General features: G+C 65.9%; 1 protein-coding gene across 1 annotated transcript in view; it reads right to left on the reverse strand.

Moving 5' to 3' along the window:
* Positions 1-283: 283 nt before the first annotated feature.
* Positions 284-12018, reverse strand: part of OTUD7A (OTU deubiquitinase 7A) — a 33684-nt gene continuing 21949 nt past the window's right edge. Inside the window, exons 9-13 of the mRNA XM_045824994.1 lie at positions 10881-11008; positions 10094-10243; positions 5453-5567; positions 5268-5352; positions 284-3234 (exon numbers count right to left, since the gene is read on the reverse strand). Coding sequence (XP_045680950.1) covers positions 1795-3234; positions 5268-5352; positions 5453-5567; positions 10094-10243; positions 10881-11008 — 1918 coding nt within the window. The 3' untranslated portion in view covers positions 284-1794. The remainder of the gene's footprint in view (positions 3235-5267; positions 5353-5452; positions 5568-10093; positions 10244-10880; positions 11009-12018) is intronic.

Genomic DNA, 12018 nt, shown 5'->3' on the forward strand with positions numbered 1-12018 from the left:
ACATAGGAAGTATCGTTGGGCATGAAAAGTAAACCTTCCACACCGTTTCTTAAGAGATTCTATTTCATAAATATTTTTTCTTGGCTTCAGGAAGTGCTTATGCAAAACGGGAATGAGTCACCGAAAAACGCCGCGTGCTGTGGAATGAATAAGAAACAAAAAGCAATTACTCACAGGAGATACTCAAATTAGTTTATTATAATTCTTCAAACAAGTAAAAAAATTCCCCTCCCCATGTATATATATATATAATAATTATAATTATTTATTATTTTTTGCTGCTCTTTGTGTCCCGGGAGGGAGCACCCTTCTGTGGGAGGAGCTCCGGCGAAGAGAGATGTTCTGCCCGCGGCCCTTCCCGGGGGCGTGCGCTCAGCGGAGCTGGGCGCTTCCTCCTGTTTGGGGGTCATTCGGGCTCCCCTAAGGCTCTCCTCCCGGGGTTTAGGTTACTCTTTTGCTAGCGAGGATTTGCCCCATGTTCTCCGCGTTCCCTTGGAAACCAGCGCGCTCTTCAGCGAGGCGGGGTTAACTCCTCGGTGCCCTGGACCCAGAACCGTGATCTCGGAGGTAATCTTGGAAAGGAGAGGCTGCCTATTGCTGCGCAAAACGGGGTGGCTAAGGACACATTTTGTTTTTCCTCAAGAAATGTAGGAGGCACCAAAAAGAGAGACCGCTCAGGGAGGGGGCTGCCCCCCCTCCGTGTGGGATGGGGCCACGGGCAGGGTGGTCCCCGGCCTGCGGAGGGGACCCCCGATGGGCGTGTGGCACCCCTGTACCTGGCTGAACCCGGACAGATGCGGGTGGGGTTGGGGTGGGCTTCCTCCCCTTCAGAAAGAGGTGCAGCTGGGTTTGGAAGCAGCCTGGGGGGGGCTTACACAGTGACCAAAGGGTCAATTCCTCGCCTCTCTGGGGGGGCGCGGGCTGGCACCGGTCACCACTTCCTGGGGGCCCTGCGGCGACAGTCCACAGTCGGAAGTGCCTTCAAAGGAGAAGTGTGAGCAGGCCGGCGTCTTTGCTCGTACAGGGGTGGCTCGGATTAGCGAGTTCAGGACTTTGCGGTGTGGGCCCCAGGTGTCTTTGGAAAGCTGCTGTCACTGGAGCTGCCCGGCACCGGGGCGGTCGCTACCCCTCACTGCGCCCTGCGAGGTAGGTTGTCCGGTGCCCGGCCTACCGGCGCCCGCGGCTTGGATGGCAGTGTGAGAGTCGCTCAAGGCGGGGTGGAGCGGGGCGCTCTGGGAGGTGGCTTTGCGTATGGAGATGGAGCCGTGTGTGTTCCTAATGGGCCTCAGGGACCACCAGGGCGTCAGCAGGGGGCCACTTGCCTCCCCTCCTCCAGGGACCCGGGAGGGGAAGCAGGTGGCGCCCACGGCAGAGGGGCCGCCGCCGGCGTCCTGGGTGGTACCGAGCGCATACACGGGGGACCGCTGCACGGAAGAGGTCAGTCGCTGGGTTAGGGGGAGGGAAAAAAAAAAGCATGTAAAACACTCCCTTCTAAAAACAAAGGGCTGCAAATTTCTTTATTTCGGAACAAAAATACTCTTGCAATGGCTATGAGATTCCACGGAACGAGGCAGACGCTAGCTAGCACACCCACTGCCGACGGTATGACTTGTCTCCTATCCTTCTACTACCTGAGTGGCGTCAGTGTTCAGGCACCAGTAGGAACGTTTGACCGAACACGCACACGGCACTGACACGGGGGTCGCCGGCCTTCCGGGTGACCAGGGCACGTAAAAAAAGACACCGACAGAATGGAAAGCAGTCCTTTCCTAGGCGAGCCGCCGGGCGCGCGGCTCAGGGCCGGGCCCCGCGCGCCTCGCGGCGCCGCCGCAGCTCCTCGCGGTAGCAGTAGGAGCAGAAGTGCTCCGTCTCGGCGCGCCCGTAGAAGGCGCAGTTCTCGCGCTGGCAGCGCCGCTGCGCCGGGCCCGGCCCGCCACGGCCACACTCACCGTTCCAGCGCGTGGCCGGCACGTCGGCGTCGGCAAACTCCAAGCCGTCGCGCGTGGCCCCGAAGCCGTTGGTGTAGGTCTGCGACTTGGGCTCGGCCGCGCCGGCCGCCCCCGCCGCGCTCGCCAGGGCCCCGGGCACGGCGCGTGCCAGCGACTCCACCGTGTTGACCGTGCGCAGGGCGGCGGCACGTGCCGGGCTGTAGCTCTGTGACGACAGCGAGCGGTTCTGCTGCGGGTACGTGGCACACGGCCGCAGTGCGCCCACGGCCGGAGCGCACGCCTCGTCCCGCGCTCCCGCTGTCTGCACGTGGATGATGCTCTGGCGCGCCGGGGGGCTGCGCCCGGGGGCCGGTCCGCTGGCACCAGGGCGCCGCGCACCCCCGCCACCTAGGCCTGGGGAGGCCGAGCCGCCCGCCGCTGCCCGTGCCGCCCGCGTGCCCGCCGCTGGACCTGGGCTCGGGCGCTCCTTGAACTTGAGCACCAGCTGCGTGGGTGGCCCGGCTGGAGGGCCCGGGGAGGAGCGCTCAGAGCCCGGTGCGCCCTCAGCCTCGGGCCTGCGCGGTGGCCGCTTGGCCGTGGCAGCGGCGGCAGCGGCGGCCGCGGTGGCGGCATCACGGCGCCGCTGCTCCTGCTCGGCACTGAAGCGCTCCTGCGCGCTGGTCAGATAGTAGCCGATCATCTCCTCGTGGAACTGGTGCCGGTGGCTGGTGAGCAGCAGGCCGGCGAAGATGAACTTGCGCTCGCCCTGCATGGCGGCGCGCAGGATGTTGAGGCTCAGCTTCACGTCCGTGCTGTACTTCCAGGAGTCGCCCCGCGGCCCGCCGCCCTTGTCCGCCGGCGACGCGCCCACCGCCTTGTCCGTGGGCGACGGTGTGGTCTTCTCCGACGGCGACGTGCTCGCAGACGCGCCCGACTCCTCTTTGCTGCCCTTGCGCGACTTGGCCTTCTTGTCCTTGGCGCGCTCGGGCGCGTCGCCGTTCTTGCCGTTGGCGGAGTTGGCGCGGCCCATCTTGCCGTGCACCAGGCCTCCCAGGCCGCCCATGTTTTTCTTCAGCTTGATGCCCAGCGTCTTGCTGAAGCTGCCCAGCTTGTTGGCCACGGAGTCCGCGCGGGTCTTGTCCTTCTCTTTGCGCTGCTTCTCCTTGTCCTTGTCCTTGCTGCTCTTGCCGTTATTGCTGTTGGAATTGCTGCACACCGAGTCTCGGTCCGAGTCCAGGGAGTCTGCCAGGGACTGCACGTCCTCCCCCGCCGAGGCCGTTGGGGATTCTGGCTGCGCCAGAGGGGCCTGTCGGGGAACAGGGAGGGCAGGGCGGGGCGGGGGGGCGGTCAGAGAGGAGCTGGCGCCACCTGGGCCCGAGAAGACTCACCCCGCCCTGCCCTGCGCTGCTGCGCTGCGGCCCTCCTCTCTCAGTCCCGGTCGCATCCCGATGGCCTCTTGGGTGAACTCAGGCCGCTGGTAGCCTGGAACTCTGAGCGGAGCCCGTTGCTTTGGGCAAAGTACCCCCCCGCCCCCAGAGCCTCTGCACACTTGAGAGAGGGTTCCCGGCCCAGACTCTGGCCTTGCAGCCTTGGCCAGGCTGCTGCCCACCAGACACCGGGGCAGCGGGTCCCAGGCCGGCCTCTTTGTGCAGACAGAGGCCCTCCTGTGAGGGCGGGCGACACTTCACCTGCACCGCTAGGTGTCCCTCCCACCAAGGCGTCTTTCCTGTTCCCTCCAGGAAGGGGACCGACACCTTGCCCTCAGAACCTCATTCTCTGGGGCTTGGGACAAACGTCCCCTCCGCTCAGCGATGCCCAGTGGCTTGAGGGGCCCTTTCTCAGACAGGCGGGTGGAGAGCTGAGTTGAGAAGGCTTTTGAACTGGGACCTGGGCTGAACAGGGAAGACGGTGCCTTTCCCCGAAAAGGCCCTTGGATGCGGCCAGGCTCGGAGCGGGGAGGAAGTATCCCGGGGGGGGGGGGAGGCCCTGGAGGAGGCCCACGGGCAGCCAGCGTGTGGACACGTGGCCGGACCGGAGCCCGGGGTAGGTGAGGGCCTCGGAGAGGAGGAGAGAGGGTGCCCGGGTCGGGGCGGGCGGCACCACCCGCTGCCTTTCGGACGCTCCTTCCCCGGTGAGGGGGGAACTGTGCCGGGGTGTCGCCGGGTGGAGACCTCACGCCCGCAGGCGGGTGTGCGGGAACCAGCGCTCCTGGCTTTCCTGGCTCCGGGGGTGCGGCCTGGGAGAAGGACCATATGGCTCCCCACTTCATTTTTGCTCCCCCCCCCCCACAGAGCAGGTCTGCGAGAGGGGCGGCCCTCCTGCAGCCAGGTCGCCAAGGCTGAGGGTGGTGGAGCCGCCCCTCACTGCTCCCCTCCCATCCTGTCTGGGGCCTGGGGGGGTCTCACTCCGAGGGTAGAAGGGGGGTGCAGCGAGCAAGGTGCCCTGGCCCAAGTGCCCGAGGGCTGGCAGGGCCAGTGCTGTTGGCCCCAGGCCCCACCTCTGACTTCTGATGTCTCCAAGGCCGGGCCCGGGGCCTACTCTGCAGAAGGGACCTGTGTCCTAGCCCAAGGGCTGCTCAATTCTGGGTCTAGAGCTGCTGCCATCACCCCCTCCTCCTGGGTGCCCAGAAGGAACTTCCACAGCCCGGGGCACCTGCGGGGCAGGCACTGGCCGTCACTCCCGCCATCAGTGCCCTGGGACATCGGTGGGACATCGGTTTGGCCTGGACCAGCAGAGGCTGCAGCATGACAGCGCTGGGTCTGACTCCGCCTTCCACATGGGTCCCACCTCACGGCCAAGTACACCCATGTCTGGGGAGGGCCCATGATTCCTAAGCTTCCACATTAAAAAAAAAAAATACAAAACACAAATGCCTTTCCCTGGGAATTCACCACTGGGCGGACCAAACGGCTGTCAGGTCTTTGCACCGGGAAGCAAGGGGCGAGGTGGAGCGGCGCCGAGGGCCGCAGCGCGGGCGCCTGGGTTTTCCAGGGGCCGCACGTGGCTCATAACTAACTCCGCCGCGGCGGCGGCGGCGGCGGCTCAGGCGGTTCCGACCTCCGGGGAGATCGGTTGTGCGTCTGACTTGCCCACAGTTTGCTTTCAGCGGGTGCGTTTACCCCTTTCCTGGAGAAAACAGGGGGCAAGAGCCCCCAGCAGGAGGGTGCGTCCCCGCGCACACAGGCACAGGGACCTCGGAGCCACGAGGACCCCGGAGCCATGGGGACCCCGGAGCCTCGGGGCCCCGGGCTGCAAGCAGGGCTGGGACCTGAGGCCGGAGGGGGCTGGGCCCCCGCGCTCCGGCGAGGCGCCCGTCGCGTTCCCGGGCGCCAGGCTCACCCGGGTCTCCGAGGGGATCCGGATCCACGTCACGTTCATGTAGCTGTGCAGGAGGTTCAGCTTGGCCTCCAGCGACAGGATGAGGCTGGCGAGAGAAGACGCAGGTGAGACCCGCCCGCCCTCTGGCCACCTCCCGCAGGGGCAGGGGCGGGCGCTGGGGGAGGGGCGGCGGGGCGGGGGCTTACTGGGCCAGCCGGGCGTTGTCCTTGTCGTCTTTGCCCCACTCCCAGTCCTTGCCGGGGTCCACCGCGAAGTGCAGGGGCAGCAGCCTGTGCTCGGAGTCCGTCAGCGGGATCACGGCTGGAACGGAAGAGACAGGCGCGGTGCCAGGTGGCCCACGGTGACCTCCCGAGCAGCCCCCCCCGGGGGGGAGGGGGAGCAGGGGCGGGAACTCCCAGACCAGGCGTCTCCGTGGTTCAGGAAAGCCACGGGGACCGCGCGACACCTGCGCCAGGTGGAGCGTCGAGACCACGGAACCCCCGCGCCCGCCCGCACGCGGCTCGTAATGAATTCCGCTCCCCCGGGGCACACGGTGTCTCCGGGAGACAGTTCATGTTGGGACTTGCCCTCGGTTTGTTTCCCGAGGGGGCGTGTTTAGTCCTCTCCTGGGAGGAATCGGGAACAAAGAGAATCCCTTGGCAGGACTGACAAACCCCTCACACAGACACGCGTGTGCCACTGCCGAGGCGGATTTCGTGACTTGGGGTGGGTTTGGAGGGGAGAGCCGCAGCCCTCGCCGGGACTTCGCGGAGGGTTCGGGTCTGTCAGCAGACGGGAGGACGCGGTCACTGCTCCTGCTCCTCCTGAGGAAAGACCCCAGTGGGCTCAGCGCCCTGTGCAAGGCCGCCCAGCAGGTCGGGGTGGCCCGGAGCCCGGCCCTGCCCTTTCCTCCCGGAGACGGTCCCAGGGTGCCCGTGCGCCCCGTGTGTGGTTTCATTTGTATCCGCGTCAGTGCGGGGCTCCGCGGTGGTGGCTGCCCACAGGGAGCTCCCGGCCGCGGGCCCGGTCCCCGCCTGCGGGGGCGCACGTGCCTGTCGTCGCGGGAGGGACACCTCACCGGTAAACAGCAGCAGGCCGTGGGAGGCAGGGCGGGGCGGGGTCCTGGGCGGAGGGGACAGGTGGGTGGAGACCCAGTGGAGACAGGCAGACGGGGTGGGGGCGGGGAGCAGGGGGAGGGACTGATTGCTCACGAACCCTTCCGAACCGCTTCGAAGCTGGGGCGAGTGTTGACCCCCAAGAAAAAGGCTGGGGCGGAGCGGGGTGCGTGCAGCTTCGCCTGGGATCTGCGAGGAGCTTCGGAGCAGCCGCGGGACCCAGTGAGCGCCGCACTCCCGTCGTCAGGGAGCAGGGACCTCCGCCAGAGCAGGAAGTGGGGCAGACAGACCCCCCCTCCCCCACCGGCCCCCCTCGGAGCAGCACAGCCAGGGGCTGGGGCCCCGCCAGCTGCGGCTCCGGCTGGGGAGGGCTTCCTGGCTCCGAGTCCACGTCTGTGTCTGCCCGGTGGGGACCGCGCCGCCGGAGGCCCGCCGGGTGCGGGCAGAACGCTGGGGCGCCCTCTCGCGGTGCAGCCTGTAGTCCTGGGGCCTCCGCCCAGCCCTGCTGCCCCCCCCCCCCTCCGCCTGGGAGGCCGATGCAGCTGCTGCCCCGCACGGAAGGGGAGCGGGCTGAGACCGCCAGTACTGGGTGGAGGCCGTGCCTCCCTCGCCCTGCTCCGGGGCCAAGCACCACACTGGGCGGCCCCTCTCCTGCCCTCCCCTGGGCCAGGCGCACGGTGCTTGCTTCCCGCGGGCTGCTCTCCTTGGGCACCACGAGCCTGTGGGGCCAGGGAGCCCCCGAGCTCCACTCCTGCCCCGGGCCTGCCGCCTCCTCCTCCTTCTCACTCCCCTCCCTGCAGGGGCCGGCCCTGAGCCACGGGCCGCTCCCCTTCCCTTGAGTTGGGGCACATGCCGGCCCAAGAACAAAGGCAAACAAGCAGAACGGAGGTCTCAACGCCCCTTCAGTTCCCACCAGACTGACTCAGCGCTGCCCTCCGGTGTTGCTCAAGAGGAACGGGAGCGCCAGTAGCCCGCACCCCCGCACCACCACCCGTGAAAAGGAAACGGCTTTGCTTGGGTCTTCCCCGCTCAATGCGGCCGGACGGGCAGTGCTGAGCTCAGGCTGGGAGGCCCCGGGCGGCTCAGGCTGCCTTGATCTGGCCGCGATGCACACGGCCCTTCCTGGGATGCACACGGCCCTTCCTGGGCTGCAGGCTGGCTCCGACTGGCCTCCCAGGAGGTGGTCGGTGGGTCCATGCATCACCGGGTTGGGCTGGGGGTGGGGGTGGGGGTGGGGGTGTTGGCCTGGCTCCCCACCCTCAGGCGGGGTTAAGGGCCAGAGAGGTCCCCTCCCCGGGCACTTGCTAGAGCAGCTCACCTCCCTGGAAGCCTCAGCAAAGGCCCTGATGCCCCCCCCCACCCTGTCCCCACCCCAGATGGCCAGACAGTGTCCAGGAAAAGGACCCAAGGACCACATACATTGTAAGCAAACATCCCTCCTGGTTCTTAAAAGCAGGGAAATCTGGAAACGGTTGTTCTAGAGCAATAATCTGTCCAAAGCAGTTTCTGAGGGCCCCCCCTGGGCAGTCTGGGCCCAGCAGTCCACCCCCTTGCCAGGGGAGCGGTTGGCAGCCCCCAGCATGGAGGGCAGAAGAGGTGCCCTCTGGAGCGCGAGCAGACACACTGTGCCATGTGGTTAGGGGTGGGCGGCCTCTCTGCTCCCCCCAATTGTGTGCCTGCTGAGGATGGCAGGGGTGGGGTCCTGACCCCTCCCTTGGAGATGAACCCCTCAGCCTCACCTCCCTGCCATGGCCTCCTGGGCTGCGCCCCCCCCACCCCGAGCAGAAGATCGGAGTCACCTAAGGGGCCAGGCCCTGACGACCTAGTGGAGCCCGGAGGCCTCGCAGCCTGGATCTCAGGGAGGGGAAAACCGGGAGCTGAGCAAGGCAAGAGGAGAGACGCCCGCAGGCTAAAGGCAGGCGTCTTCTCCGCAGAGGGTGCAGTGCAGCCCGTGCTGAGGGCTGGGGCCACAGGACACACCAGGGAGGCTTCCAGAACAGTCCTTCCCGGCAGCAAGAGCAGCAGCGCGGGCCTCTGCCTCTCCCAGCACACACCCACTGTTCCCCACGGGAAACCGGGCCTCTCTGGTAAGAGGTAGGGCGGTAGCTCGCCCTCTGCTGGCAAAACTTGGGCATAGCAGATGCCTTTCTAAATATGATTGCAAACTTTTTAGTTTAAGTATAGCTGGTATACAATCTTATATTGGTTATATTAGTTTCACTTTTTTAGGGAGGAGAAGGGAGGGAGAGATAGAGGGAGAGAAACATCTATGTGAGAAAGAAACATCACTCAGTTGTTGCGGATCAAACCTGCAACCCAGGCATGTGCTCTGAGCAGGAAATCAAACTGGCGACCTTTCAGTTTACAGCACGACACTCCAACCAATTGAGCCACACCGGCCAGAGCTCATTCTTCTTCTTCTTCTTCTTTTTTTTAAATTTTGGAAAGGCTCCTATCTTTTAACCAGGAAGTATACAGGCCTATCTGAAACTAGTCTGGACACATTGCAAGTGCTCATTTTCCAGACAAAGAGTGGAGATTTCTGGTTTCTGCTTGGGGATGTGACAGGCTGGGAAGGCACTGAACTATCGCGACAACCACCAGTAGAGGCCAGACGACCTGCATGTGTGCGAGTCCCCGGTGACCTTTCGAGCGCTGACGTCACAGGGCAGCCAGCCAGCCTGCACGCTAAGGGAAGACGCACCTCTGAGGGGAGATGGACATGACCTCAGTGAGGGCGGGCTCAGAGGGGCACCAGGGAGAACTCAGCTCAAGTTGTTACCAAATCGTCGAAGGAAGAGCGTGGCCCAGGGAGAGGACACAGAACCCGATGGACTGCTACCAGGAGACACTCGGGGTTAACTTTAAATGTCACCTTGCCTGGCTTACTGGACGCTCAGGTAGCTGGTTGCCCGGAGGGACCGCCCCCGGGACTATCACTCTATAATGAAGGGGTGAGGTCCTTGAGCATGTCAAATGAGGAGGGGCCCCATGGGGGCAACACTGGGCAGGCAGGGAGGAAAGGGACAGAAGGGGGGACAGGGAGGGGGGAGGGGAACAAGGAGGAAGGGCTCCGCACCCAGGTGGTAGGTGCTGCTGCGCCTGCTGACAGACACACGGACAGGCTGGGAGGTCACAGGGCTCCTGGCTCGCGCAGCCACGCCGGCCACACCCCCTCAGCAGCCCAGCGCTGGGCTCAGCCAGCTCTGCCCCCTGGAACCAGTCTCTGGACATCGCGGTCGGCCTCCGAAACCACCTCTAGGCTGCTTCTCTGTTGCGTCTGTTTGTCTGTCTGTTCTTCCGAATAGGAATAATCGCTCCCCTCCTGGATGGAGCTCATGCCTACCTGGGGCGGCGCACCCTGCCCGGTATAGGGGCGGCGCACCCTGCCCAGTACAGGGGCGGCCTGTGCCCCTCTCGAGGGGGTAAGGCCCCCCCCCCGCCGCCCAAGGCAGGGATGCTCACATCTCTGGGTCCCTCAAACCCGGACGCCAAGGGGTTTCACATGCAATCACTGAGCCAATCCTTGCCCCTCCCGCATGAACGTTGTTATTTTCAGTGACGACGTTTACGCGCATCTATGGTAGTTGCAAGCACGACTCATTGCTGCTGAGTGCGCATGCGCGCGGCGTGCTGCCCAGGGAGGCTCGGGGTCTGCTTGCCGCGCCTGCTGCGCCCACCCCGCCCCCGAGCAGCGTCTGTCTCCGGCTGTGGAGGCGGTGGGCGTCCTACCTTGTTCTCTCTGCTGGTCTCTCTGCTCCATGGACACGAGGGCAGAGAAGTGGGCTTGGTCGTAGGCGAGAACCAGAGGCGAGCAGTGGCACCTGTTGGGAGGCACCTCCAACGGCAGGTAAATCCCGCCGAACGGGATGGGCGCGAAGGCTGCGGACACAAACGAGGGCGAGGGTGCGTGGAGCTGGCGGGGTGAGGCGGACCTGTTCCTCCCAGGCCCTGTGCTGGGGGGGGGGCGGGGGGGGGGCTTCAGCTTCCTGTCTGTCCGGCGGAAGGACAGTGGCCACCCCAGGGTTGGCGGGCGGGCTGCAGTGAGGGCCGAGGGAGAGGCCCATGGGGAGGGGCTGTGGAAGCCCTTCCTGCCCTTCCCGCCCCAGCGCTGCTGGCTGCCGGCTGGCTTTCTGTCTCCCTCTTTGCTCTTTAACGCAGGAGCCTGAGTGGGGCGGGAGGGGCCGGGAGAGGCCGAGGGCCCTGGTGCCAGGCCCGCACTAGCTGGACAGGTGGGGGCGCAGGCGGGGAGCAGGAGCACCCCGGGTTTAGTCACTGCCCTCACTGGGCCAGGTGTGACCTGCTGGCCACACGCTGGGTGAACGCAGGGCCCAGAGCCATCGCCCTGTTCTCCGGGAGGGGGCGTGAGCGAGATGCGTGGGGGAGACGTGGGGAGAACTGACACGACCCTGGTCCATGCAGAGCAAGGCCGCTGGCCTCCTGGGCGCTCTGCCCTGCCTGTGGGTCTCCCTCCGCAGGGACGCTGCGCTTTCGTCTGTTTCACTCTGTGCAAACCCACCTTCCCCGCCCGAGTCCCGCAGCATCGTATCTGCCACCACGACGATCGGCCTCCTCAGGATGTGGGCCAGCACGAAGACGTGGAACTCCTCGAGGCTCTCGTACACGGGGTCCTCAGGGTTGTCCGCGCTGGGGGCAGGGCAAAGCAAGGGGGCGCTGTCACTGCGCCGGTTGAAAGGGGGCGGGGCTTGAAGACGGGACACCTTCCTCCAGGGACCCTGGCCGGCACGACCCCGCCCCTGAGGCCGCCTGCCTCCCACACCCCTCTGAGGACGAACGCACAGGCCCCCAGTCTGGGGGGTGGTCTCAGCAGACTGGGCCCTGCTTCAGGCAGAAGCGGCCCACGTGGAGCGAGCAGACCGTGGGGGCCGGCTCCCTGGGGTGACGAGCAAGGACACAGCAGGGGCTGGAGGGAGGGAGGGAGGCTCATCTGTGGTCCCAGCACGTCTCCTGAAGCCTCGCCCTCAGCAGGGCGCTGCTAAGCCCGGGTGCATCCGATGGGTCGGTGGGGACCCTGGCCACCAAAGTCTGAGGGGCTTCCTAGAAACCCCCCTACCCCCATGGGAGAGGGCGGCGAGAAGGCTGCCTGGATTTCAGTCCTCACAGCGGGAGGGCAGGGACACGACTGACTGTCCACCCCAGGCTGATCGGACGGACGGTCCCCAGCCCGTGCCCTTGTATGGAGTCCCCGGCTCCGGGAGAGAGCAGGCTGCACGGGCTGCTGTCGCTGAGATGCTGTGACATGTGGGCAGAGGGCTGCAGCCTCGGTGCCCCCCACAACCAGGCACCCCAAAGGGAAGGAAACATCGAGAGGCGAGAGGGAGCTCGTGCTCACAGCTCGCTGGGGCCTCTGTGCACCCGCAGCGCCAGCCCGGGTGGCACCGGGCTTTCCCCCGGGCGCTCTGGTGTGTGTGTGTGTGGGGGGGGTTACTCAGAATGAACTGACGGAGGTCCCTGAGGCCTGGGGGAGGGCAGGAGGCAGCAGGTGTGGCCCTGCTTCAGAGGACGGGGTGCGGTGACAGCGGTGGGCGGGGGGGGTTGGCACAACCATGCACACACAGCCCACAGCCAAGGACCTGAATTCCTCAGAGGGAAGGCCCGGGAGCCGGCCAGGCTGCACTGCAGGCCGTGGCTGTCCT

The sequence above is a fragment of the Phyllostomus hastatus genome, unplaced genomic scaffold (assembly GCF_019186645.2).
Source record: "Phyllostomus hastatus isolate PE091 unplaced genomic scaffold, TTU_PhHast_1.1 phas_scaffold_555, whole genome shotgun sequence".
NCBI classification, from domain to species: Eukaryota; Metazoa; Chordata; class Mammalia; order Chiroptera; family Phyllostomidae; genus Phyllostomus; species Phyllostomus hastatus.